Genomic DNA, 24756 nt, shown 5'->3' with positions numbered 1-24756 from the left:
TTCAGTCATTCCAATCTTTCATCCTATGAATCAGCAGATTTCCAACCAGAGATGTCCAACACAAACGCAGAAGCCATTGCTCTGAAGATGTAAGCTCCAAAAATATGTGACAGGGCCAGTTTGCGGTGAAGCAGGGTGACAAGCTTTGCCTGGCACAGCGTATGAGAGAGAAGGTGGCTCAGAAGAGGGGATGAGATCTGTACCTTGCTGGGCAACAGCAAGAGGAGCTGGCTTACAAAGGGATTGTGAAACAATGAAACCATGTACAGTGATCATATAAGGACAAGCTCTCATCAGAATAAAGGCTTGTAGCACTACCTGAATCATGTGAGATGCCTCAAACTATAGTACTGCTGCTCTGGAGCACTCCTGTTCATCAGTCACTGCAACCCAATGATGAAAACATCTGTTAGAATGACCTCTGCAGCCAACCCAGCTCTGAGGCTTCCCAGCTCCCCAAAAAGCTGGTGTGCTGTCCCACCCTCTGCCCTGCGCAGGATCAGGGCCAAGCTGAGCTGAAAAGGTGCTGAGACCATATGGCTTCTTAATCCCTGAGGGCTGGTGGGCTCAGGGCACCAAAATATTTCATGGTTTGCTCTAACAGAGAGGTAAAGGCTCTGAGGAACACACATGTGCACAGCACCCTACCCCTGGCTGTTCACCCCACAGTCCAGCCCAGCTGCTAGCAGGAGGACAACACAGGACTGATATTCCATGTGTCTTTAATTAAAAGCAAAAGAAACAAAGCACATTAGCCTCTAGATGAGAATATCTGGATTGTATTGTCATAAGACAACACTTGTCCTTTTACTTAAGGAAATCATATATCAGACCAGTGCTCGTTTTGGCTCTTCCTGTGAGGGATTTTTATTCAGTGAATAAAAGCCTTCAGTCAGCACACCTTTTTCTAGTCCTCCTCCCTGCTCTCCATCCACCGTGTCTGAGCATTAAAGACATGTCTCAACATCTCCTTCTCCCTGAAAAATGGGAAAAGTCTGCACAGTGGAGTTCTCATCTGAGACTCAGGAGAACTGATGTAATGTCGGACTCTCTCCATGACATCCTGATGAGTGACTGACCATGGGCATGTCTCTTGTTCTGCCTCAATTTCCCTACCTGTGGAATACAACTAAAGGTGTTGATTTCTTCAGCACCATATTTGACCTACTGTAAATAGTGTAACTCCAACGAGAGCAATGCTTGCCTCGGAAAGCCAAAGCCAGACAATACATGCCACAGACCCGATGCCTTCTCCATGTGTTATGGCTTCTGCTAGGAATCTTCTGAGTACATAGCACAACTGCTGGGAACTGATCTCAGGTCACAGACACCTTCTTCCCAAGGCCTGATAAATCACACACTGCTGTCTGAGAAAGATCACTCTAAGCAGATGTTCTCATCACCTGATTTGTCTATTCAGGTGCCACAGAAAGATGTCAGCTCATACTGCAACTATCAGCAGCACCATCAATATTGTGCCTCTATGAGCTGTTCAGGTGAACTCACGCAGCAATCCAAAAGCAAACAAATACAGTACTTCTCTGGCAGGGAGGAAGATGAGAGGAAGAAGTGACACTGATTAATTTGTGATCATTAATAATGTTTCTAAGTCGTGCAAACAAAGATAATGATATGGGTAATCAACTGTCTTACTCCGGGGTATAAACTGATCATCTACTGGGATAAAATGTGAATTCCTATAACACACATTTTCTTGTCCGTTGTAAAGTCACTTGATGGCATTAGCACATTGATCATTTTATTGCAAAGTCCCAGCTATTAATTACTTCCAGAAGGTTTTGAAATTAGATGAGATGATACAGAAATGCAGCTCACTATAGCAAATGCCAATATCCTCTGAATCATTTTGGTTTCTTAACTTAATAATTATATTTGTAATTTTTGTTCTCAGATCAAGTTAAAAATATTACTTTTCTGTCTGCATGCAGTCATTATTTTCACAGATTCATTTTAATTTCATGGATCTCGTTCTGAAGAGTCCTTACGTAGGTTTACACACTGCGGTTTGCACAGCCCATGAGTAAGGACAGTGCAATGAACTCACAAGGACACATCAAAGCCTTGCAGTAAAATCCATAGCCAGTAACAAAGCCAGTTGCACCACAAACAGATATAGCAATAAACATAAAAAGAAAGGAAAACTGAAATGCAAAATAAAACTACAATGGGGACTAACATTTAAAACCTACCCATTCTTTCTAGGTATCTAATGGTACCTATGCAACTTGGATAAACCGAGTTTTGAAAGCTGCCTTCCAATCTCTCAAATACCCGACAGTTTTGGTAGGTCTGAGGGTATGCACAGGCTGACTGGTCAGCACTGGTTCCCAAAAGAAGTGAAGATAAATAAATAAGGGCAGACTTCAAAACTGTTCACCACAACAGCCCCCGTACATGATCCCTTCTGTTGTTTTTTGCACTGAGAGTTTCAAGTTGGATATAGCTTTCTACAGACCTCTGGTGAAATCTTTCCTCCAGATTCCCTCTTAACCAAATCCTCTGTTGAGCTCAGCAGCAGAAGGTACAGAAGAAAAATCTGTTTTTCTTTTTCAGACAGCTTCTTTCTCTTTTTCTCAAGCAGAGTGAAGTGAAAAGAGACCAGATTGATGGCAGGAGAGTTTGAAGGCTTCTGCTGGGCCATAGGAATTGAGGAACACTGTGTCTGTGCCTTTTCTTTAAACATGTTGGACAAGAAACGCAGTTCCTTCTAGGAAGAACAATCTCTGTGTGTTTCTGCCACGTTGCTGAGGTTGCAGGCAGGGGTGCCAGCTATGCTATGGAGGGCAAAGACTGGCCCAGCAGGGAGAAGGCCAAGCCCCTCTGGCCACATCCCAGCAAAGGCACTATTTTCTGTCGCCTCTCTGTTTTCACCTTTTCTCAGCACAACCACTCGGAGGTGGCGGATCTGCAGGTCCCTACCCCTAGCCAAATGGGCAGAATCTTTCAAGGACATTGTATCAGCTTGTAATTTTCTTTCCTTTATCAGCTTTTAAACGTGACAGCAAGAGTTGAGCAGAAGGCAGCCAATGTTGCCTTGCTTAAAGATGATAATCACCTTATCAGAAAGTGACAGGAAAATGACTCTTGGTTCTCATGTAATTTTGAACTTAGTGGGAGTTTAGACCTGGGAGCTCTTGCCCCTCTCTTACACAATCTGCCAAATATCAGCTGAGTGCTAATCAGAATCTGTCCATGGTGCCTTCAGGCCTGTACATACTTTGCTGATGTCTTCCACAAGTCAGTCAGCTCTTCAGAATAAGTTAACTCATGGAGCTCCTGGCCACAGGATAATGTGACTGCTAAATTCTTAAAGGGATTTAGGGGAAAAAAAAAACAACCTCAAAAAATATAAAAAATCAGGAACATCTTAGAAATACAAAGAATACTATATTTGGCCTTATGAGGAAAGGCTGAGGGAGCTGGGTCTTCTTAGCTTGGAGAAGAGGAGACTGAGGGGTGACCTTATTAATGTTTACAAATATATAAAGGGTACGTGTCACAAGAATGGAGCCAGGCTCTTCTTGGTGACAACCAATGGTACGACAAGGGGTAATGGGTTCAAACTGGAACAAAGGATGTTCCACTTAAATTTGAGAAGAAAGTTCTTCTCAGTGAGGGTATCAGAACACTGGAACAGGCTGCCCAGGGAGGTTGTGGAGTCTCCTACTCTGGAGACGTTCAAAACACGCCTGGACACCTTCCTGTGTAACCTCATCTGGGTGTTCCTGCTCCAGCAGGGGTCTTGGACTAGATGATCTTTTGAGGTCCCTTCCAATCCCTAACATTCTGTGGCCAAGAAAATCACTTATTTGCAAATATCTGTAAATAAGAAAACTGTAGAAGGGAATAATGTATTTTTAAAAATATATATTTTTAGCATTCTTTATTTGCCACTGATGGAGCATGGAACCAAGCTAGTGGGATTTCTGGTCTGACTCGATATGGCCTGCGCTCTAAATCCTCTCTTTCTCACATCAAACCTCTTCTGGTCTCCATCTTACCTTTTACAACATTTCTCAATTACTTATTAATTTTGCCCCACTCTTTTGCCACCCAGTGATGGATTGCCAGTAGTTTTATGGGTCTCCTGGAATAAAAAATGCTCCCACTTCATCTCTGGTAAAGCTGCATGGCCATGTAAAGGAGAAGGTGTTCAAAAGGGCCAGGGCTCATAACCTATTCATTTACAATCATTACATTTCTAACATACACATAGCCAAGTGCAGCAGTCACAGCAATGTTGGCAGACCAGCTTGTATTAAATCCTCTCACTGAAAACATTAATGCTCAATGATGCATACACAGATATATATGGATCATCAAGTATACACACATAGAAACACATATATTTATATACACACACGGGTGTGTCTACATAAATATACACTTATCAGCACAGACAAACGTAATGATCCCCATCTATAAATGAGTGTCTGTGCACACGCATATAATGGGTCTACTATAATGATAGCAAAGCTCTGCAGGACTGTGAATGAAAAAAGGTTATTTCTCTTTATGTAGGTTTGGAGATGAAGTGGCAGGGGTAACAACTATGAGTCAGAGCTGGAACAACATAAAGCCATAATCTAGACCCACAGAAACATCTTGTCTCTTGATTTGAATGGTACAGACTAGTAATTCTCTTGAGCAAATACTGCTTCTGTTTCGATATATCACAGTTGACTAGAAGGGAATACAATCTCATTCCTTTCCCCTGATGGTCAACCTCAAGCAAGTAACATGCTGCCCTATGGCTTGTCAACACAGAAACATTAGATATGATCCATCAGAATGTGAAATCATTAAAAGATAGACCACTTGCCAGCAAGGGCTACAGGACAGAAGTTAGAAACCTGTAGACTAGTGCTTTCTAGGCATTCATTAGGTCACCTAAGAATGCGCCCAACCCATAATTTATGTTGGAGCAGACCTCTGCAAGATATCTTGTCCAATTCCCCACTAAAAGTAGCTTCCAATTCAAAGTACTCTAAGATATTCAGAATCATATAATGCCTCTACATGCAAATCTACAGATTTCACTACACTGGTAAGTTCTTTAGCATTCTCTTAGGACATGTATATAAAGCACGAAGCACAAAAGATCCAAAAAGCTTAGGATGCTCGTACAATACAGACAGATACTGCAACTCCTCACATAACAACCATGAAGTGGTATGAAATTCAGTGCTAAAACTGCGGCTGCTTCCTACAGGCCAGAGAGCCCCTCAACAGGATGTGCCACAAAATGAAGGTTGGCAATAATAGTCATTCTACTGATATACTGATTTTAATAAGATAGTATTATGATAATATTGTTAATAATGTAATATGTTAGTAATTGTTGGAATATAATGACTATTTAATACACGTTCTCTCCAGAATATTATTTTTCTGAAATAGGTGAACACAGACCACTTTGATACAAATCAATGGAAGAAATTGTCCATGACAGGAATCAGCTGAGACCACTAGATGAAATATTTTGCATTTTCTAGGATGAAAGAAAAATCTTTAAAAGCCACTAACCTACCCAGTTTGGCAGCACACAAATATGAGCACAGTCTTGGTCTCTCTGCCTCAGACCTGCTTCTACTCTAAGAGCTCCCACTGATCCCATCATCAGCTAATCATCATCAGATGCTAATCTCAAACTGTGCTCCTCTCATCAGCTTCTTGAAATCATTGGCATTTCTACCCAGAAACACAATATCTATGTACGTCCAACCAGCATATCTTATCTTAGTTCAGAGGATGGCCAGTAGCAATAAAAAGGCATTGATTCTTCTCAGCCGAAGCTTCCATAAACTCAGCATGATCCTATGCTGCCCTTATAGATGAGTTCACTAAAATTCTCATTGTGAGAAATACCTAAGTGATCTGCATAGAAATGGTTTGCATATGGGCTTTATAAATGGGCTTCTTCCTCCTCAGTTCTTTTAATGCTGTGGACAGGAATTTCTCTAAACATTCATGGCAAGTATAATGTGAAATTTCTCTATATGGCTTTAACAGGCTATTAAGAATAGTTTTAAAAATTACTAATGATGACAGTAATAATAAAAACAATACCAGTAACAACAGCAATAATAATAATAATAATATGCCCACAAAGATTTCAAAAGAAAAAGAATCAACACTCGAAGCTGATACCAAATATTCAGCAAGATAACTCACTTCTTACATCCTCCATTAGAAAACTACAGAGATATAAGTAACAATAACCTTAGATTTAAAATGCGTCTTTCATCTCAAAAGAAAACTGCATTGATTTATGAAGTAAATAGTCTAAATCCACAGATAGTTGAAACTGACTAACTCCATTGATTTCAATGAAGGTGCTGATACGCAGATTTATTTGAGCTCAGATCTGTCTCCCTGCACGTGTGTGTCTGTCTGTGATTGTGTGAAGTTACACATACACATTGTGCATTGCACAAATAATTTTGGAGAAAAGCCCCATATTAATCAACACAGAAAGTACCACATTATTACTGCATTTGGAAAAAAAAAGCGTAGATTGAACAGAATGGAGGCTGCAATCTTCAGCTGGGGATTGTCATGTATTTCACCAATGGGATGCTTACAACAGCCTTGTGAAAAGGCTCACAGGTATATCATATGCTGTTGGGTTTTGCTCTTTGCAAAAACAGGAGCCATATTTGCAGATAGCAAGGCAGCAGATATATTCTTCTACATAAACAAGTACTCCACTTTTATGAAGAAAAAGCCAAAGCCAAGGCATGGTTTTGGAGTAAAGGAAAATCTAGACACCCTGCCAGAACTGTTACCACCTCTACTGTGATAAAATCTCAACATCTGTCTGTGACATGGCCATGGTTGTTGTTCTTGTTCTGCCTCAGTACTGTTTGGAAACAAACTTAAGAGTGCTGCTCCTATTCTTTATAGGCGTAAAGGATAATCATGATTACTTAGCCTGGCTTTCCCAGGAAACTTTAGCACAAGAGATACAGAGATACAGATGGGCTATGCAGGAGTTGAGTACACTTTCCTGATCCTCCCAAGATTACAGCATGAGCACATCTCTTCTGTCATGGCATAAATGTCAAAGAAGCCAGCTCAAATGACCCTTTGCCAGAAGAGGATTTTCCCTCAGCCTCGTGCAGCTAAATTGAGCCCAACTGCAAGTACAGGGCACTCCTCAGCACACAGTAGCTTCTGTTTGTGTAAGGCTGATGTAGGTCTGGTTTTTGAGAGGCATACTAACACAAATCACACAAACCAGTTGGAATAAATTCAAATCACTAGCAGAAATGCCCAAGACACTCAACTGTTATCTGATCCAAGCTTCCTCAGAAACTGATGACAAGCTTACCCAGCAGTCTACTCTCAGTCCATCACTACCTGTGACACTAGCAATGAGATCCATGCACGCATTTCTGTTACTGAAGTAGGCAGGTGGACTGAAGTCTAGAAGAAAATATACTGGGCCTGAATCTCTTTTCTCTTGCAAGTACTGAAAATCTGCAGGAACTTCAGGTGCAAGTGCAGAAAGCACGAAAAGCAAACTGACTGCAAGGTGAAATTTACAGTATGTCTTCTGCCTATAAGTTGGAGTGATGCAAGTGTCTGAAGTGATCAGCCAAAGGCACTCCTTCATGCTGCTGCAGATATGCCTTGCAGGTGTGCCTCAGTCTAAGGCATCTTAGCCACCTTGCTTTCTGATCCTTTTCAGAAAACTGTCCCAGCCAGCTCAGAGAAAATACAGATAAGAAAGCATCTCTGCAAGCAATGAAGACAGTCCATCTAGTCCTTGCTTTCCCTCTCTTCCCTAGTTGTTAAAGTCAGATCCTGGTCTGTTCTTGGGCCAACATGACTCCACCAGTTCCAACAGCCCTACCCAGCGCTTCAGCAGACTTGGGAGGAGGAAGGTCCAAGCACATTCAATGCCATCCCAGGCTCTTCCTTCCATGGTATGGGTGAATCATAGCATACTAAACCCCAGACCAGGGAGGTTATTCTGAGCTCAGTTTTGCATATGTAAACTGAGAGCACCTTTACCTTGAGCTAAAAATCGGATGTACAGTCCACGATACAGATAGTGAGCAATGGGATTTGGGGATATTCATACCCAGCAGCAATCTCAAAGGACAGACAAGCTGTATTTTGAGATTGGAGCACACACAGAACTGACATTAGGTGCAACCATACACATCTCTGGCACCTGAAGAACACTGTAGTCCCTGGGCTATCAGATCCAAGGAAAACAATCTCAGCAGTATTTATGAGAATGGACCTCTGGATGTCACTACTCCAAGCTCTTACTCCAAGACAGGCTGTTGCCAACTACAAATCAGGGCAGATGTGGTTTCATCTATCCAAAGCTTGAAAATTTCCACGGATGGTGATATCACAACTTATCTGTAACCTGACCATGCACTTGGGGATCTCCATGCACCCCTTTTGCCATCGCATTTCTAAAAAGTTAAGAACTGCTATACTTACGTCATTATCTGGGTGTCTATGCCAGGGTCTACAAGAGATCCATCCACAAAAAGCGGTGTTGATGTGAAACTGTATTTACTCCAGGATCTTCCTTCATCAAAACTCACCCTGGGATAGAAGCAGACAAGATTTATATGCATAAAAAGATTTACTCTAGAGCAACCACAAGTTCCAACAGCTAGATTTATAGACAAGGACTAATATTTGCCATTTCCCAGCCTACTAATTCATGCTGTTTGTGTACTTTGGAAGACCAAAGCCTAGAAAGTATAATCACTGGCAATAAGGAGATGGGTATTCTTGATCCAGATGTACACCAGACCACAAGGGATAAAGGGACATTGCCAAGTCCTGTTTCTGGATCTGCAATAGCACCTCACGTGAGGCATAACTCAGAGCATAAGCAGCCCTGACCTGAATGCATGAAAATTGTTGTCAACATCACAGGATCATAGAAGGTATTGAGTTGGAATGGACTGACTAGAATCACTGAGTCCAGCTCCTGGATGTTTCGAACCACATGTGTATCAATGCCATATGGCATAAGCTACAATCTGTCTAGCCCTACTAATACTTGTTGCATGTGATCTCAGAAGTAGTCTCCATTTTACAGAGAGGTGGAGGAAGGAGGCCAAACTGAGCCACAGTCAGTGGTTAGCCTGGGTGTTCTTTGCCTGTTACAGTTGTAAAGCAAAATTGTATGCTGGTTGAAATTAAAGCATTTCCCTTCTGAAAGGCTGAGACTATTCATACTGTCAGTCACAAGGCAAGGTAAATCGAGTGGCTTTTGATCACCTGTCCCTACCCACAACCACCACGTGCCTTACTTTCTGTTTTTATCAAAGAGCATGTGTATCTTAACCCAGCTGACAAGGTCTTGGTTGAATTAGAGTTAGTACAACAGGCTTTTAGCTTAGCAGAGGAGGGTTAGAAAACCCTGCTCCCAGCTATACCCCAGCAACTTCTCTACCTCTGACAACTGTGAAGGAGTAAGTGAATGAACAGCCTAACTGGCTACACCAGCAGACAGACTGGGTCAGGACTCCAGTGGCCTCTGCCTTAGTGCCCTTCCCAGCCTCACTCATCGCATCCCCCACCTCATCCACTGTCCAGTAGCCCCACTGACACCACAGGAGTGCCAGGCTCAGCTCTGCCACGGGCCTAACATCCTAGTTTGACCTCAGCCTGTCCATGTCACCAAGTGAGGTGCCTGGTGCCCAGGGCTGGGGCTGCCCCACTCCTGGGCTGGTGGTGGGATGGGCCCTGGCTGTGAGATCCTGCCCTGTTGTCACAGGGACCTCTGCCAGCTCCTGGCTTCCCAGCCCTCCGGGAGCCACCAGCCCTGGCATCACCCTGATAGTCTGTGCCCACAAAAGCACAGAAAACAGCCAGAGGAGGGTGTGCACAAGACAGCTCCCTGGGCTGCTGCTCATCTATATTTCTGAAAGCAACAGAGTTTCTCTCTGCCCCTCGACTGTCCACATAACTGCTCCTGCAAAATTTTTGCCCAGAATTCCAGCTCCAAATTATACCAGCAAAAAAGAACAAACAGAGAAATGCAAAGGTTTATTGGCTGTAAGCTTATTTGATCCTCTCTCAGCAGCATTATTACACAGTTCTTCATAATTCTGCAAGGTACCCTGGGCTGTGAAAGCTGACAGATTACTCTCAGTGGACATTACCAAAAAGACAATAATGGCACAGACTTCTCTGAATAGCAGGAAACAATTTCCATTTTAAAGTGAGTGTAAAAAAAAGTTTCTTATTTTCCAGGTGAGGAAAGTTTTTGGGGGAGGTGTGTGTGTGTGTGCACATGAATCTGAGCACCTGGATTTGTCTCAGAAGGTCTTGCTGGAAACTGAATTCTCCCCACTCCAAGTAGGCAGCATCAGGGACACTATCTGAGATGCCACCAATTGACCAGGAGGCCAATGTAACATGTACTACAAAAAATGGGTTACACCAACCTCAGATCTCTAGTGTGGAAAGCCAAGGCTTGCAGTCACCATTCCTTAAGTATCTGCCTCTCACAGCACCAAGCAAAACACTTCCAACTGAATCACAATGCACATCTGCCAGAATAGGAAGCTGACTATAGACCAAAGACAGAAAGCTGGGAGTACAACAGCATATAAAAAGCTTATCTGTCCCAAATCTATTTATTTAAATGTATGTATCTTCCCATACACCTGTGCATTTGTATGCTGTTCTGCTTGCATACTTATCTATCTAAATAGCATTTCAATTTCTGAGGAACAGCATGCTTCATTAGCTTAGCTAAAGTTCTCTTGGCTTTTCGATTATCTGCCTCTCTTTTCTCCAAGATGAAACTTATTGTACAATGTCTGAGCCTGAGAAGTAATAGATATACATGTACCCTTTAATCTGTTCCATTCCTGCCCATAAAACATGTGCCTACTAAGGCAATATGAAGCAAATTCCAGAGTCCCTAAGGGTACAATTTTGGAGGAAACCTGTTGGAGCTTATTGATAACAGCTCTAAATCACTACTTATTTAATAGAGTGGGTGGGGCACTTCTAGCACTGCACATGCCATTTCATGAGACTTAGTGGAAAGGGAGAACATCTGAAAGGAATCTCTGTAAAGTAGGCAAAGGCAAACTGGGCTCTCAGCTCCTACAGAAAATCAATCTGCGACCAGAACTTCCTCCAAACCTAAGTATAGGCACTTGTACATAATGTGCTTTTTACATCCAAAGAGCCTTCATAAGGTAAGACACAATTAAAAGAGTCGTACCTCGTTTGAAGAATACAGTCATAAATGGTTAATACGTGACTTACATCTCTTTCAGTACGTGTCTCATCTTTCACTCTTCCTCAGCACAACTTTCCACAGCCTGATGTACCTACTGCTGGTGACACCTATGCTTGGCTAACACACTCTTCTCCTGTGTTGGCTTATACTTGGTTAGGTCTAAAGACTTGGACATGGTCTTAATGTCTTTTTCCTGAGGGCACTTCAGGTATAGTCATGATGAAGAAGTTACCTATCAGAGGCGAATGTTTCCTGTCAACACAGCACCACGTTCTAACCACAGACAGAAAGCTGGAGTCTGCTGGAAGCATCATTATGGGTCAGCCCTGTTACTACACTCCTCTATATGTCATTAAGAAGGCTGTTGGCAAGAGGGAACTGGCCTAGAATAACCCCGGCTCTGACTCAGTACAGCTGTTTATATTATGTTATGACAGCAAGAAATCTGTTTATGATGGAACAACCAACCTGTTTCCTGAACACTAGAAAGCTAGACAAAGATCACAACCCTCATTCTGCGTTTAATGACCTTCTTGTAATCCCACATGGAGGCACACACCTCGTAGAGAAGTCTTGGTCCCCCTGTTTCAAGAAGATCCTAGAAAAATTACAAAGCCTTGGGAATATTAGCCAATATATCCTGTGGTTAACAATCCACTGTCACACCAAAACTAAAGCAGTCATTTAATTGGCTTGAGTGGTAAAGAAATGTGTTCAAATGCAACATATTCAAACTATAATAGAAACCTGTGTTGCAGCCATCCCAGAGTTATCTGACAGGTAAGGAATATAAAGTCCCGAAGTTTTTCATATTAAAAAAGTAGTCATTAATGATCTTAAGGTACACCTCTGGAACATTACCTTGTCATGGGTAAAGACAGCCTGTCTTGAGGTTTCCAGCTTCTGGATTACTGTAATTTAACTGGAGGATTTTGTACAACAATGACTGAGGTGGAGAAGACCTCAACACCTCATCACTACTGTCAAACACCATTGCTTTCTTTTTCTATTTGATTGAAAGCCACATTTCCTGTTCTGCATGAAGAGCATAACATACGCTTAGTACTATCAAGCTGAGAGACAACTCAAACTTGTGGTGAGAAACACAAAACTTGTCTCTGAAAGTTATTTCTAAATCATTGACTTCTAAACACCATTAGAAGCTGGGTAGGTCAGTCCATTAGCCATGCCCCTCTTTCGCTCAAGACCAGAGACTGATGGTGGTGCTACCACACACATTTTCTGTAAACAAGGTGAATTCTGAATTTCAGAATGCCTGTCTCCCATGCTTAGCTGGTGCAGGATTGAGAGGGACAAAGGTGAAGGAGAGGATAATATTGAGCAGTATCTTCAGTGCTCAGACTGTTATAACCCATTTATAGCAAAACAGTATCTTCAACTGAGAAATCATTTTGCCCTATTCCACCTCCAATTCTATTCAGTTACTACCAGTGTATCTCTGGAAACTGATAGTGGAATATAGGAGACAACAACATTGACAACAAATCTCTATTGTCTTTATCAACACCTCCTCTCCTCTCCTCTCCTCTCCTCTCCTCTCCTCTCCTCTCCTCTCCTCTCCTCTCCTCTCCATCTTACCAATTTAATACCAAATCATGTAAATAAAAAGCAGAAGCAAGGGACACATCCTTTCAGATATACCTGAAGCACAAAAGAGGAATTCTTACTCAGTATGTATGTGTCTGTGGGAAAGAAACGCCACCTGAAGTCTCATAGTACATGACTAGTGCAAAGAGTAATTCATGCATGAGTATGATTACATATGTAGCCGTTATATAAATGGTATAATTTAGAGATATAAATGGTACAATAATCACTGTATTAATCAACAAAACTAAAATGATGGTAAAATGCAGATAAGAATGATCTCAGCTGCTCATTTTGTAGACACTAGCAGATGTTGACCAGTTAACACAAAATATATTAGCACAACTGTCAGCTTATCCACATCAGGAAACCTCCTCAAAATAACAAGTTTCTTTACCACATGTGTCGGATGGGCACTGACGTGCGTTTCATGGCCACTAGCGCCCCTCCCCAGTCCAGAAACCAGACGTTGTATTCCTCCTCAAAGATCTGCAAACAAATCAGGTACTGCGTGAGTGCTCCATTTCACTGGGAAGGGAAAACTCAGAAGAAGGATAGCAAAAGGCTCCATGCTTTCCTTTGCTCTGGAAAACATACCTGTCTCCAGGAATTTCCACCATCAGAAGAGATGAATACACCAACATCAGTGTAGGAAAGCTCAGAGCCAATAGTGCCTGCAACACAAACAAGTGTCAGTCATTTTTGTACAGATGAACACAGAACTGCATTTTTCCAGGAAATCAAAAGCCCTTGGCCTGGCCAGTGCTTCTTTGCTATTCTTGATTCTCTTCTCATCTACAAACAACACCATGGTCAGGTGGTAAGACTGATTTACAAGAGCTGTGCCACACCAGGGAGAAACAGTATTAGCAGCTTATTTTCCCAACAGATTGCATTGTCCATAATTGCAAGCCACTAAAGGAAGACCTATTCTGGGCAAGGACCTACATATTTGAAAAGCTGTGTACAAAACCTCATGTCTATTTGGTGCATATAAATCATCAGAATTGCAGCAGAATAGTAGTTGCTGTCCCTGACTACCAGATATTTTATTACATACACATTTTTTCTCTGAACTTGTAGCCTTTGTGTTCTGGCTGGTGAGTTGCATCCCTGTCATCTGTCAGTCATTGTCAAGGGTAAGGTAATTACCTCTGTCTCTAGTTCTCGTGTAAAGGAGAACATCCAAAGGGATGTTACTCATATGACTGAGTTTAAAGTTGAAAACCAGGCCCCACTGAAGCCCATTATTATGGAGCTAGGAAGCTTATTCAAGATTCTGTCAAAATGCTCAAACTGATCACAGAACCTGCAGCCAAATAAACAGAGTTTCTTCCTGGGTTTCCTAATTGTTTGCAATTAATGAGGACTATATTGTAATTAAATAAAAGTGCCACTTGAAGGAAATCTTGTTTGTTTAGCTATGAACCTCACCTGGGGGCAGAAACAGTTCAGAGAATGAAGGTGGACCAAATGACTTTGCAGCAGAGAGAAAGAAACTAGATTTTAGACAATATTGATTGTTCTCATTGACCTAGCTGTCCCAAATAGTGACTTTAAACTTACTAGTTACATGGTACAGTTCTTAATTTTAATTTTGTAATTTCCATTATAATGGAAAGCATTCTGCTGACAGCCTTACAGGGTGAGCTACTCTGCCTCCACCATGCATTAGTGAATGGATGTGCCACACATCAAAGCAATGCAACAGAAAGCTCTAGCTTGAAACAGTGTTTTTTCCAAGGTCGCCCATTTGGGGTGGCAGAGAGAACCTCAAATCTTACAGTGATGTATCTTAATATAGTATAAATAATGAACTTGGACTAAATCCCTGGTCTCTGGAACCTCTGAGCATCCAACAATAGTTGCAAGAGAGAGATGCCCAAGGAAACCCCTGCACATGCTCTGAATAGGCTTTATTATCCTATTCTCCACCCTGCCCTGAGGTCAGAATCTTGCTTCTGCTTCCAGAGCTAAAATTTCCACAGTGACCAGCCTCACTAAGAAATGTAGGTCTGCGCTAAATTAATTTGTTCTCACCCCTCCACTTCCCAAAGTACCATGTGGCTCAGAGAAAAGCTACCACAATCACCCAGGAACTGTTTGGGGTTTTTGTTTCCTGCTAGCCTGTCAACTGTACCTTCAATCAGTGCTAGGTGGGATTCTGGTGGTATGAATATCTGTCCCATAGGAAGGAGGCAGATGTAATACTGTCAGATACTCCATCAGAAGGCCTTCCAATGGTAATGGCCCACAGTCATCACACAGTGGTCAAACCCATAACCTCTTCACTCAAAGCTCATGAATTCTTTGCTTAGTGATCCACTTGTATACCTCCTAAAGGAGACTTTTTAAAGTGGGTGTAATTTCCATGGAAGGGAAGGAGAACTAGTATTTTTCTCTTCAAAAATAGCAAAAGAGAGAGGTGGCGCTCTTACACATATATAGCATCAACAAGAGCATAATAAAAACGCACTAATGAAAATGTTAATTGAATTTTTGACATTTAATGCTGGCAAATGAGAAATTAAAACCCAGATGTGGATTGACACACTCCTGTCACCATCATGGAGTCCAACTAGCCACATTGTTGTGACAATGCTGTTTAAAAAAATATCTGGCTCAGGGAGGCAGGACAATTCAAGAAAGGCTTTTCCAACAGTGCTCAGGATATAGGAAATGTCACACTGTCCATCTACCTAATCTTCTTCCCTGACACCAGCAAGAATGACCAACTGCTTTAAATTAAGTTACAAGAAAAAACTGCCATAGGCAACCACATAGAAGGACAGCTCATGAGGACATCCAGGCTCACAAGGATAAATCTACTGTGTCAATCTGAAGTCTGTTTAGTCCAGTGTTTTATCATGAGTGGAAGTCCTCAAGAATTAGAAACCGACTTAAAGGCAGAAGTGTAAGTTTTGTATCATCATATTTTAAATACCAAAACTGGAAAACCAACTTTCTAAACAGGGATTTCCAGATTTTGTCAAGGAAAGAGTAAAAAGGTGAGATTCTGTTGCTACCACTTCTGTCCTCTTTTCTGTACAAAACTGTTCCATTATTTTCTTCATTCTCCCCCGTTCTTTCAGCTACATGAATCCAAACCCCATCAAATGTAACTAACTTCCAAACAAGTCAAGAGTACTTGGCAGCTGTACAATTAAATACTAAAACCTAATTCTTCTCTTTGCAAGAATCTAACTTCAGCCCTCAGATCAAGAGTCCAAGTTTCCTCTTGTTGTTGAAATGTACCACTGCAAATCAAAGAGTAAGACACAAAAAGTTTGAGCAGCCTGCGAGAGTAAGTTGCAATACTTATCCTGGAACACGTTCTCCAACACGGTGAGGCATTCCTGTTATTGTGAAACTGGTGAGTGGAAACAGATGTTTATATTCCCAAGAGGTTAAGCTTTTTATTGTACAAAGCAGTAAAGCAGAAATGATATTCTGCCTTTTAAAGGTTAATTGTTAGACTGGGAAAGCATTCATCCCATGCACTGGCAGCTTGAAAAGAACCTCATTTACTAACAATTTAGATCAATGCCTAGAATCTCACTGTCCTGCTGCCTCTATTTGCTTCCTAAAAGGTTAAAGAAAAAAGGCTCTGCAATCACAGCATCATGAGTAGGTCTTGCTCCAAAGCATCCATCTAGCAAGTGTGATCTGCCAGGAGTGATGACTCCACTCGACTATGCATAGGAAGATTTGGAGGTTTAAACTAAATTATCTCTCCCTGTTTGGCCTGGATCAGTGAACTGGAAATCACATGGTGTTTCCCTTGTTGAGATACAAATGTCATGCAGGGAACCTGTCTCTCAGGTTCTGGGTTAGTCTGGCAGACACGTGGAAGCACAGAAGGACATAAGAATGGAAAAGGCTGGAAGAAACAGTGTAAATTCATATAGACAATATGCTAAAATGACACAGTTGCAAGCCACTGCTAGGCTGAACAAGACAAAGGAGATAAAATGAGCCTCAGAAAGAACAGTTAAGCTATTTGGACATATTTTACTACATGTAGGAGACTCCTTGTGAAAAGGCAGGGCAGCCTACATGCTTCAGAGGCCAGCCATTCAGAAAGCATTTTGTTAGCACAGCAGCTCCCACAGAGCTGTGGAAGTTCTGCGTATGGTTGGTAGCCCCATCCATCCTGATGAGGTTGCATGCTGTGTGCACACATGGACTGCAATGGTTGTAAGATTAATTACACTGGGTCAGCCATTGCCACTGCAAAGCATTATAGCAGGTTGCTATTAAAACATCGTGACCTGCCAAAGCACTCCTTTGCAAAACAACCCACGGTAACAATGACCCATGCAGTGTTGATGAAGTGCTGCTAGTCTGGGAGCAATGCAGTGTTGGAAGTAGGTGCTATGCACAAGGCAGGCATTCTTGAAGTCAAGGTTTCACCTGACAGGCTTTGTGACAACTCTGCTTGCTACTCAAAAGGTGAAAGGTATGGAGATCTCCCAGGAGCACAGCCATGATTAGAGGACCTATTTTCATTCACGGTAACTCGAGTAAATGGGTAGACATCTACAGTAGTCGGTGGATTGATGTCAAGTGAGAAGAGTTAGTAATGGCAGTTGGTAATGATCCCTTGCACCTACATAAGGGTTACTGCAGAGCAACAAACACCTGACAGGTATGATCTTTTTTAAAGTCAGGGGCCACATGTCTTCTCCTAGCCTATAGCAAATAGGAGTTGATGTGAAATAGCTCAGCAATTGCTGAAACAGAGCTGAAAATTTTCATATCAACAGGAAACATCTTGTATACTCTCAGGCTCCCAGTGGGGCATGAGTGGGCGATAAGAAGCACTTATGTTCTTACCTGTTGCCACCAGCAGCCCAGGAGCTGTCTCTTTGCTGGAAATGCTTCCTGATGTATAGGGATTTTCTGAGAGTTGCAGATGTAAGTGCAATGAGCAAAAGGGCTGTTGACAGGAAACAAACAAAAGGCAGAAGCTTTAATATGCAACAAGTTAAATATCAGAGGAACCCTTGTTGACTGCACACAGATGGTCTGATCCTTCTGAAAATGACCCCTCTGTTCTCAGCACTGCTGCAAATAGCAGCATATGTTCATTTCCTGAATAGGCACCGTGAAAGTAGCTGAAAACAAGAGAAGCAGGAACACTGCATTATAAGAAAGCACGTCTTCACTTGTTTTTACTAATGATCTGATCTAGAGCACTTTTTCCAGAAACTTTCTTATTCTGAGTTAAGGTCCATAAAAACATCAAGAAAGATTATCAGAATTTTCCATTAAAATCTATGAAGCTATAGAAAAAGAAATCAACTTACTTAATGCCCAGTAGGTCAAGAGAAAAAAAAAAAAAAAAAAAAACAACAACATGGAGAGATATTAACCAGTGAAACTCCACTTCTTTGAAATACAGGGGTTACAGCCTATAGTAGAAGGGCTGTTCACTGAACGGGGTTTAATTATGGCAGTAAGACAAACCTGAAGTTCTTGTTCTGTAAACTGTGCCCCATTTTGGAGCACCTGGACTCTGCAGTTCTCTGACTGGCAAGAATCCCTCCCACCCAGATTCACTGCAGGTTTTTTTAACCCAGTGATTAATAAGCAGGCATGAAGGAGTCAGTTGTGCTGTGGAAGAGGTCTGTCACTCACCTGCTGGCAAACTACAGGTTCCCCTCTTAGATTAGTGTCTGGTGCCTGCAGTAAATGCCAGTCTCTGCCCTTGTTGTAGGTAATGAAAGTCTTAATTTGGTCATCTATCTTCTTGTTAGCCAGGAATATGCCTTTGATCCCTGCTACCTAGGAAAAATGGAGAGAGATGAAAAAATACATCTGAAGAACGGGCCAAAAATAAGGCCCATCTGAGCACTCTCAGGAGTGGAAGGTCTCCGAAAAAAAAACCAATAAAGTCATCTCAATCCAGCCTTCAAAGACTGTGAATGCATTACATAAACATCTTGATGATGCCTGCACAGCTGAATAGGCTCATGCAGTCTCTTTCTCTCTCTGGAAGTAAAAAACAAGGATGTTCACAGAGCAAATCCCTAGGAAACAGACAACTTTTGGATTTTCTTGAGTGCTTGCAGACAGGCTGATGATGGGCTTGAAGGTACAGCATGCACCATGTCACACATGGTTGCTGCGAGCCTGAGGATACGGTCTGCTCCACTCCCTCCCCAGATTGCCATAACTTTGGAGACAGCAGGTCACATCAGAAGCAGTGTGGGATCTTTTTGTATTGGTCTTTCTTTTTCTTTTATACAAAAGATGGAAATCCCAAATGTGTTGAAACACTGATGTTCTGCAAACTTGATGTCTTCGCTTCCCTTCCACTCCTAAATTCTGTCAAAATCAACCCAGGTGTTCCAAATGTTTTGATTTTTGTCAGCGGCACCCATTCTGGCAGAATATGCTCCTGACAGTATGTCCCCAAGAAGATTTTGTGTTGAATCTGGTTTCTGTTGCACAGCTGTGAAAGTGAGGCGGGAAGAAGGAACTTGCTGTGTATCTGCAACTTCCTGGCAACAACCAGGATAAAAATCCTTCCACTATAAGCCCCTTGAGTGAACTGACCTTGGAATGACTCTGTGAAAATCTCTATCAGCATTTAATAGTAAAGAGTTCATAATACACAGCTAGGAAATACAGAGTTTTCCAAGGAATTGGAGACGATACATGTTTATTGTAGCTGGTTCATCACAATAAAGAAATATATCATTTTTCAGGGGCAAGAAAATGTATTTAACTAGGTGAAAATAAAGTGGAAAGTCTATTCTTTATACTGATCCATGTGTTATTTTTCAGTTTTCTCTCATTGTCTTAAACTACCTGGATTTTTATGAACAAATTGATGATGTTGTTAAATAGCCATTATTCTGGCTGAAATAAGTAAACGTAATCCTAACTTCTACATGTAATTGCAAAAACATTTCTCCATGTGACAATAGAAATTGGGATCCCAAGTGAGCCTGCAACCACTACTATTAATATTACCAATTAGTTGCTTGTTGCTGGCAAAGCACTGAGCCCTGAGCCTTAGAAGATCTTCCATCCAACATGTTATGACACACCAAAACCAGAATGCTCTGAAGAAACCAGGAACTGGAACAACTGCTCTGAATGGACTGGTTTTGGCAGAAGAATGAGAACGGAAGATGATTCAGAGTAGAAGTTATCCAGCTGTTAACTCTGAGCAAATGGCACCTATAAAATTTTGCTTAGAATTCATAAACTGCTCAGGGCTCATGAAGGTGGAATCGCATTCCCTGCCTGCGAGCAGGTGTCTCTATGTGTCCAAGGGGAAAAACAGTATTTTGAGTCCTTCTTTAGACATCCACATTAGGATGAGAAAGTATAACAGCTTTCACTTTTGGAAATGCCACATAGCTAACCAGCTATTGACTTGAAAGTAATCAGTTATCACACCTATATCAAAACGCATGGCATCTATTCCCACATGAGCCAGCTCAGCATCAAATCCAATAAATGGCCCTGGGCTGATCCCAAAACAAATGAAGATCCTGGAGGGCTGGTAAGGGATTTATACTTGCTTGAACTAGCAAGCAGTTGCTGTTCTTTGTAGGGTGACCTTTACTACATACCTCATAAAGGTCAATGATAATATTTCCCTCCAGTCCTCGACTGCTTTTCACGTTTTCCAAGGCCAGGGTGAAGTACACCCCTCGGGTGTCTGAGATATACAGGTTGTATGTATCGTTCTGGTTCCACTCTTGAACAGCTGCAAACACCTGATTCTCATCTGTGCTGATAATATGCATGTCCTGTTAAAAGAAGACAAAAGGCCTATTACTGAGGATCTCTGTATTTCATTGCCCTTTGGGACATGTAGTAATTACCATGACTTATGAAAGAATGGAGATGGAGCATGAATTATAGGTACGTTAAACAATTTTCTGTTAGAGCAAGCCAATAAATTACCACCATTGTGACTTTTCTATATTTCCTTTTTTTAATGATCACCAGCTGGGCGAAGGGTTTTTGCTTCCTTCATTTTTGTTAGCTTCAAGGAATTTCATCCAGATTCATTTTTAATTTATAAATTTGAAAGTCAGTTTTATCACCCATGGAAGATTCACAGCCTTGGAGTCTGGAGTCCTCATAGTCACTAAGCAGGATGGTGTAGTACCAGGCTAAAAGCAGTGACAATTTCCAACACATACTGAACTAATGTGTTTGTGCTTCCAACTGGTAAAGAAGCAGTTTAAAAAAAACCCTGGATTTCACATTTATTTGAGGCTGAAGTATGTGGATCAGTTTGAGCTAATGCTGGGAGTGATTTTTAATAACATACTTTTCTATTGAGAATTTGTCTGAGATCTATTACCCACTACCTACAGGCTAATAAATAATCTATCCACTAACATGTTGGATTCCTGATCCCGACCAAGATATGAAGGTCCAGCAAGGGTTTCTCCATTTAGTCTTAATATCACAGAGATTCGACAGTGAAGTTTCTCAGTTTAAAGCAGATTCATGGAAAATGGTTTCCAGGGGGTAATGAGTATTGAGGCACTTGATCCTTGCCACCATTGTTGAACAAACTAACACTAGTTCAGCTAGAGGCAAAATCACTGTGGTTATGTGGGACTTCATTTATCTATTTGTATCTATTTAAAATTTCCCTAAGGTGCCAAGGAGCCTCGATTAATTTCTTGCACTGTTTCTGCATCAAGAAACCATAATTCTGGAAGTCTCCCAAAGGATGGAGTGACCTAATTTTTGGGAAGAATATCTGGAGCAAGATCAGCTCAATACCTCCCTCCTGCCTAGGAGGCAACTTAGTCTTCTATTTGAGATACCTAGATGAAAAGTTGGGGTTGATCAGATGGGGTTATTTCTATTAGACATAACAGACCCTATCGGGATGGGACGGTGAGAAATTGAGGATCTAATTCTGTCCCAGTGACTGGAATCAGTGAGAGACTTGCCATTTCCCTCAATGAGGGAAAAATAAATCAGGAAGTTTTTTGTTGTCCAACAGCTCTAATTCTCTAAAGATTAAGTACATACCCAACCTATTCCAGCAGTGAGAAAATAAAGCAAAATACCCAATTACTTCAATCTGTTTTGACCAGTTGCAGTAAAAATATTGCATTACTCTATTGCCAGCTTCACATATGTACAGCTCCAGCAGAGTTCATTAATCTTCAGCTGACAGGATAGTTATTACTGTACAGTAAAACTGTTCTAGTGACTAAGGGCAGCATAAACAAGCCTCCTTTACATGGCTAGAAGACTTTGCCATGAAACCTAGCTTGAAAGTACTTTTAATTTTCAAATGACGTAAGCATCTCTGGTTTTATGCTATGTACCAATTCCAAACCAGGACCACCAACTAATGTCTTACAATAGGCCAGCAACCCGTGACTGAGTTAGTCAATAAAACAGAATGATCATAGGGCAGTCAATCTCACTATCCACTTGTATTTTTAATGAGTGATGGCTTTCAAGGACAATCCATAAAGGTGGGAGCATAAATAATGTTTTTCTCCTGAAAAATTTCAGTAGCATTTTCAAAAGTTAATGTGTGGTCAGACATTCTGAATCCCACACCGCCACCATGGAATTACAAACAAAATAAACCATATATGTGCTATGCAGGTGTCAATACACTGTGGACTGTGATAAACCCCAATGGGAAGAAGTTGAAGTGCAACATGAGGAGTTTCAGGTGCAAATTTCTCACAACTCTTTTTTCTCACAACACAAGTTTGCAGTTACAAGTTGAAGCAAATATGCTTTATCTGCTAGACTGCAGATATCCTGTAGGCAATCAGAGGGGTAGAGATCCAGCCCACAAGGCAAACCTAACCAATTATCTTACAATTATCCCACCAAAATTTTCACTTGTGGGAGGAAGGGGAGAGGCATTACTGTTGATTATCAGCTCTCTATGACAGTAGCCTCAACCGCCATCCTGAAGCTACAAAGAGCAACAGTGGTCTTGGCTGCTGCTGATGCTCCCCAGAAACTTGTACCCAGGCAAGGTGCTAGAAAGGTCGGTACTTTCTGTTCTACACAATCCCAAGCAATGACTACACTATGGAATATGTGTATAATTCCTGGGACATACTCTCCTTGCTCAGGCTTGCAGGGCCTGATCTGGTAGAAAGCCATGGCCTGAGAAGGTGAATCCAGGCACAGCTGTGTGAGAAATACCAACTTCCCTCTCTCCCAGGTTTGCCAGCCAGTGTTATTCTTAGGCCATCTCAGTCATCTCCTAAGCAGCATCACACCATGGTTCTATGTGTTCAAGGCATTGGTAAAGCACAACTTTTAGGGAGCCAGCTCTGCCTCCATGACCTCTTGGCAACATCCAGCCACAGGCTGAAGACACTGGAGCTGCTATACCCTGTGCTTCTCCCATCGTACAGAGACAGCAGTAGCAGCATCCTAACCATTCTCCAGAACCCTTAGTATCACAGCCAGGGTACTAGACAAATCATTAATAGAGAACAGAGTAGGGCTGGTAGGAAAGGGGTTTATAGAAGATTAGTCAAGGAGAAGTTGGTTTGAGGTCTGTTTTGAGATACCTATTCATTCCCATTTGCTCTTTACAGAGGAAAAAAACCTGTTCTTCCTAAAACACTCACTAATCAAAGGCAAGGAGAGGTAAAGATCCCAAATCTGTATTTAAGAACAATCATTCAAGTAGCACAACAAATGGAGCTCCCCAGAGAGGAACCCCATCGAGGTGCTTCACCACTAGGCAGGCTGTGCTATTCAAGATATTACATCCCTGTGTTCATAAATGGTACACTCACCTTAGGAAGAGAGTATTTCGGCAATTTAATCTGTGCGAAAGGCTCCCGTCTGTATGACACATAGTAATTTGCTCTTCCACCAGCTGTCACCTGTGGAAACACCAAAAGAAATCGAGTGATGACCCTTCTAAAACACCCTGTGCTGACACCTCTAAGAGGGTTTGACAGCCTGTCTTACAGATATATTTTCTATGACCTGCACAGCTGTCCCTAAAAACATCTGTATTACACCAAAGAAATTCCAGACTTGAGAGGGATGGAGCATTAGTTATTTAGGCTGTTCTACTGAACTTTCCATTTTGTCTTTTATGCTTCAAATCCAGCTTGATTTTAACATCTCGAGAAAAAGGGAAAAGATGGCATGAAGTTTAAGGTAGTGAGTAGAAGAAAGAAGATGATCTGGTTTCACTACATGGTTCCAGCATGACTACCTTGGGCAAACCATTTAAGGGCTCTATGCTTCTGTTCCTCTCCTGTAAGGAAGAGATAACACCTCTTTTCTCTGCTGCTTCTCAGCCTTGTCTGTTTGTGCTCTGAGTTCCTTGGGGCCAGGGTTGTCTTCCAATAACCTTTTACAGTGACTAAGAGAAGAGATTCACATGACCACCATTTAATGCAAAGAGTAAATGTAATGAATGCATTCTTGGAAAACTGGAGCTAAGCTCTGAGATGCTCCTAGTTACTATAAAACTGGTTTATCTGAAATCATATTGTGTCTGAATGAGGATGTGGGGGGAACTGATAGGTATCCAAACCTGAGGTTTTATGGACTGAACAAGCTGTAAAGGCTACACATAAATGCCATGCATCAATGAAATCTAGCCCTGACAATTTATAAAATACAGGATTTTAAACCTGTCACTAGTCACTCCTGCTGTGGATGCTCTTTCTGGTATCATTTCAGGCCTTCCTACAGTAAGGCTTACATCACTGATTTTCCTATATTCTGCTGTTGTGCCAGTCTTGCAGGTTTTAAGATAAAACAATACACAAAGCACTTTCTATTACATGGAATGTCATTTTTTTTTGCTTCTTAAGTTTCCAATAAAGCTAACAGAAAGGTCCTAGATTCTCTCCTAGATACACTTCCTTTTATCTGACAGTGATATTTCAGAA

General features: G+C 41.6%; 1 protein-coding gene across 1 annotated transcript in view; it reads right to left on the bottom strand.

Moving 5' to 3' along the window:
- SORCS3 (sortilin related VPS10 domain containing receptor 3) overlaps positions 1-24756 on the bottom strand; it is a gene marked incomplete at its 3' end in the record, with an annotated part of 289707 nt that overhangs the window by 44386 nt on the left and 220565 nt on the right. The window contains exons 8-14 of the mRNA XM_080347514.1: positions 23641-23730; positions 20458-20637; positions 18509-18655; positions 17705-17807; positions 13466-13542; positions 13266-13357; positions 8485-8592 (exon numbers count right to left, since the gene is read on the bottom strand). Coding sequence (XP_080203640.1) covers positions 8485-8592; positions 13266-13357; positions 13466-13542; positions 17705-17807; positions 18509-18655; positions 20458-20637; positions 23641-23730 — 797 coding nt within the window. The remainder of the gene's footprint in view (positions 1-8484; positions 8593-13265; positions 13358-13465; positions 13543-17704; positions 17808-18508; positions 18656-20457; positions 20638-23640; positions 23731-24756) is intronic.

The sequence above is a fragment of the Nesoenas mayeri genome, assembly GCF_963082525.1.
Source record: "Nesoenas mayeri genome assembly, chromosome: 7".
Lineage (NCBI taxonomy): Eukaryota > Metazoa > Chordata > Aves > Columbiformes > Columbidae > Nesoenas > Nesoenas mayeri.
This window is presented reverse-complemented; position numbering and strand designations above follow the sequence as displayed.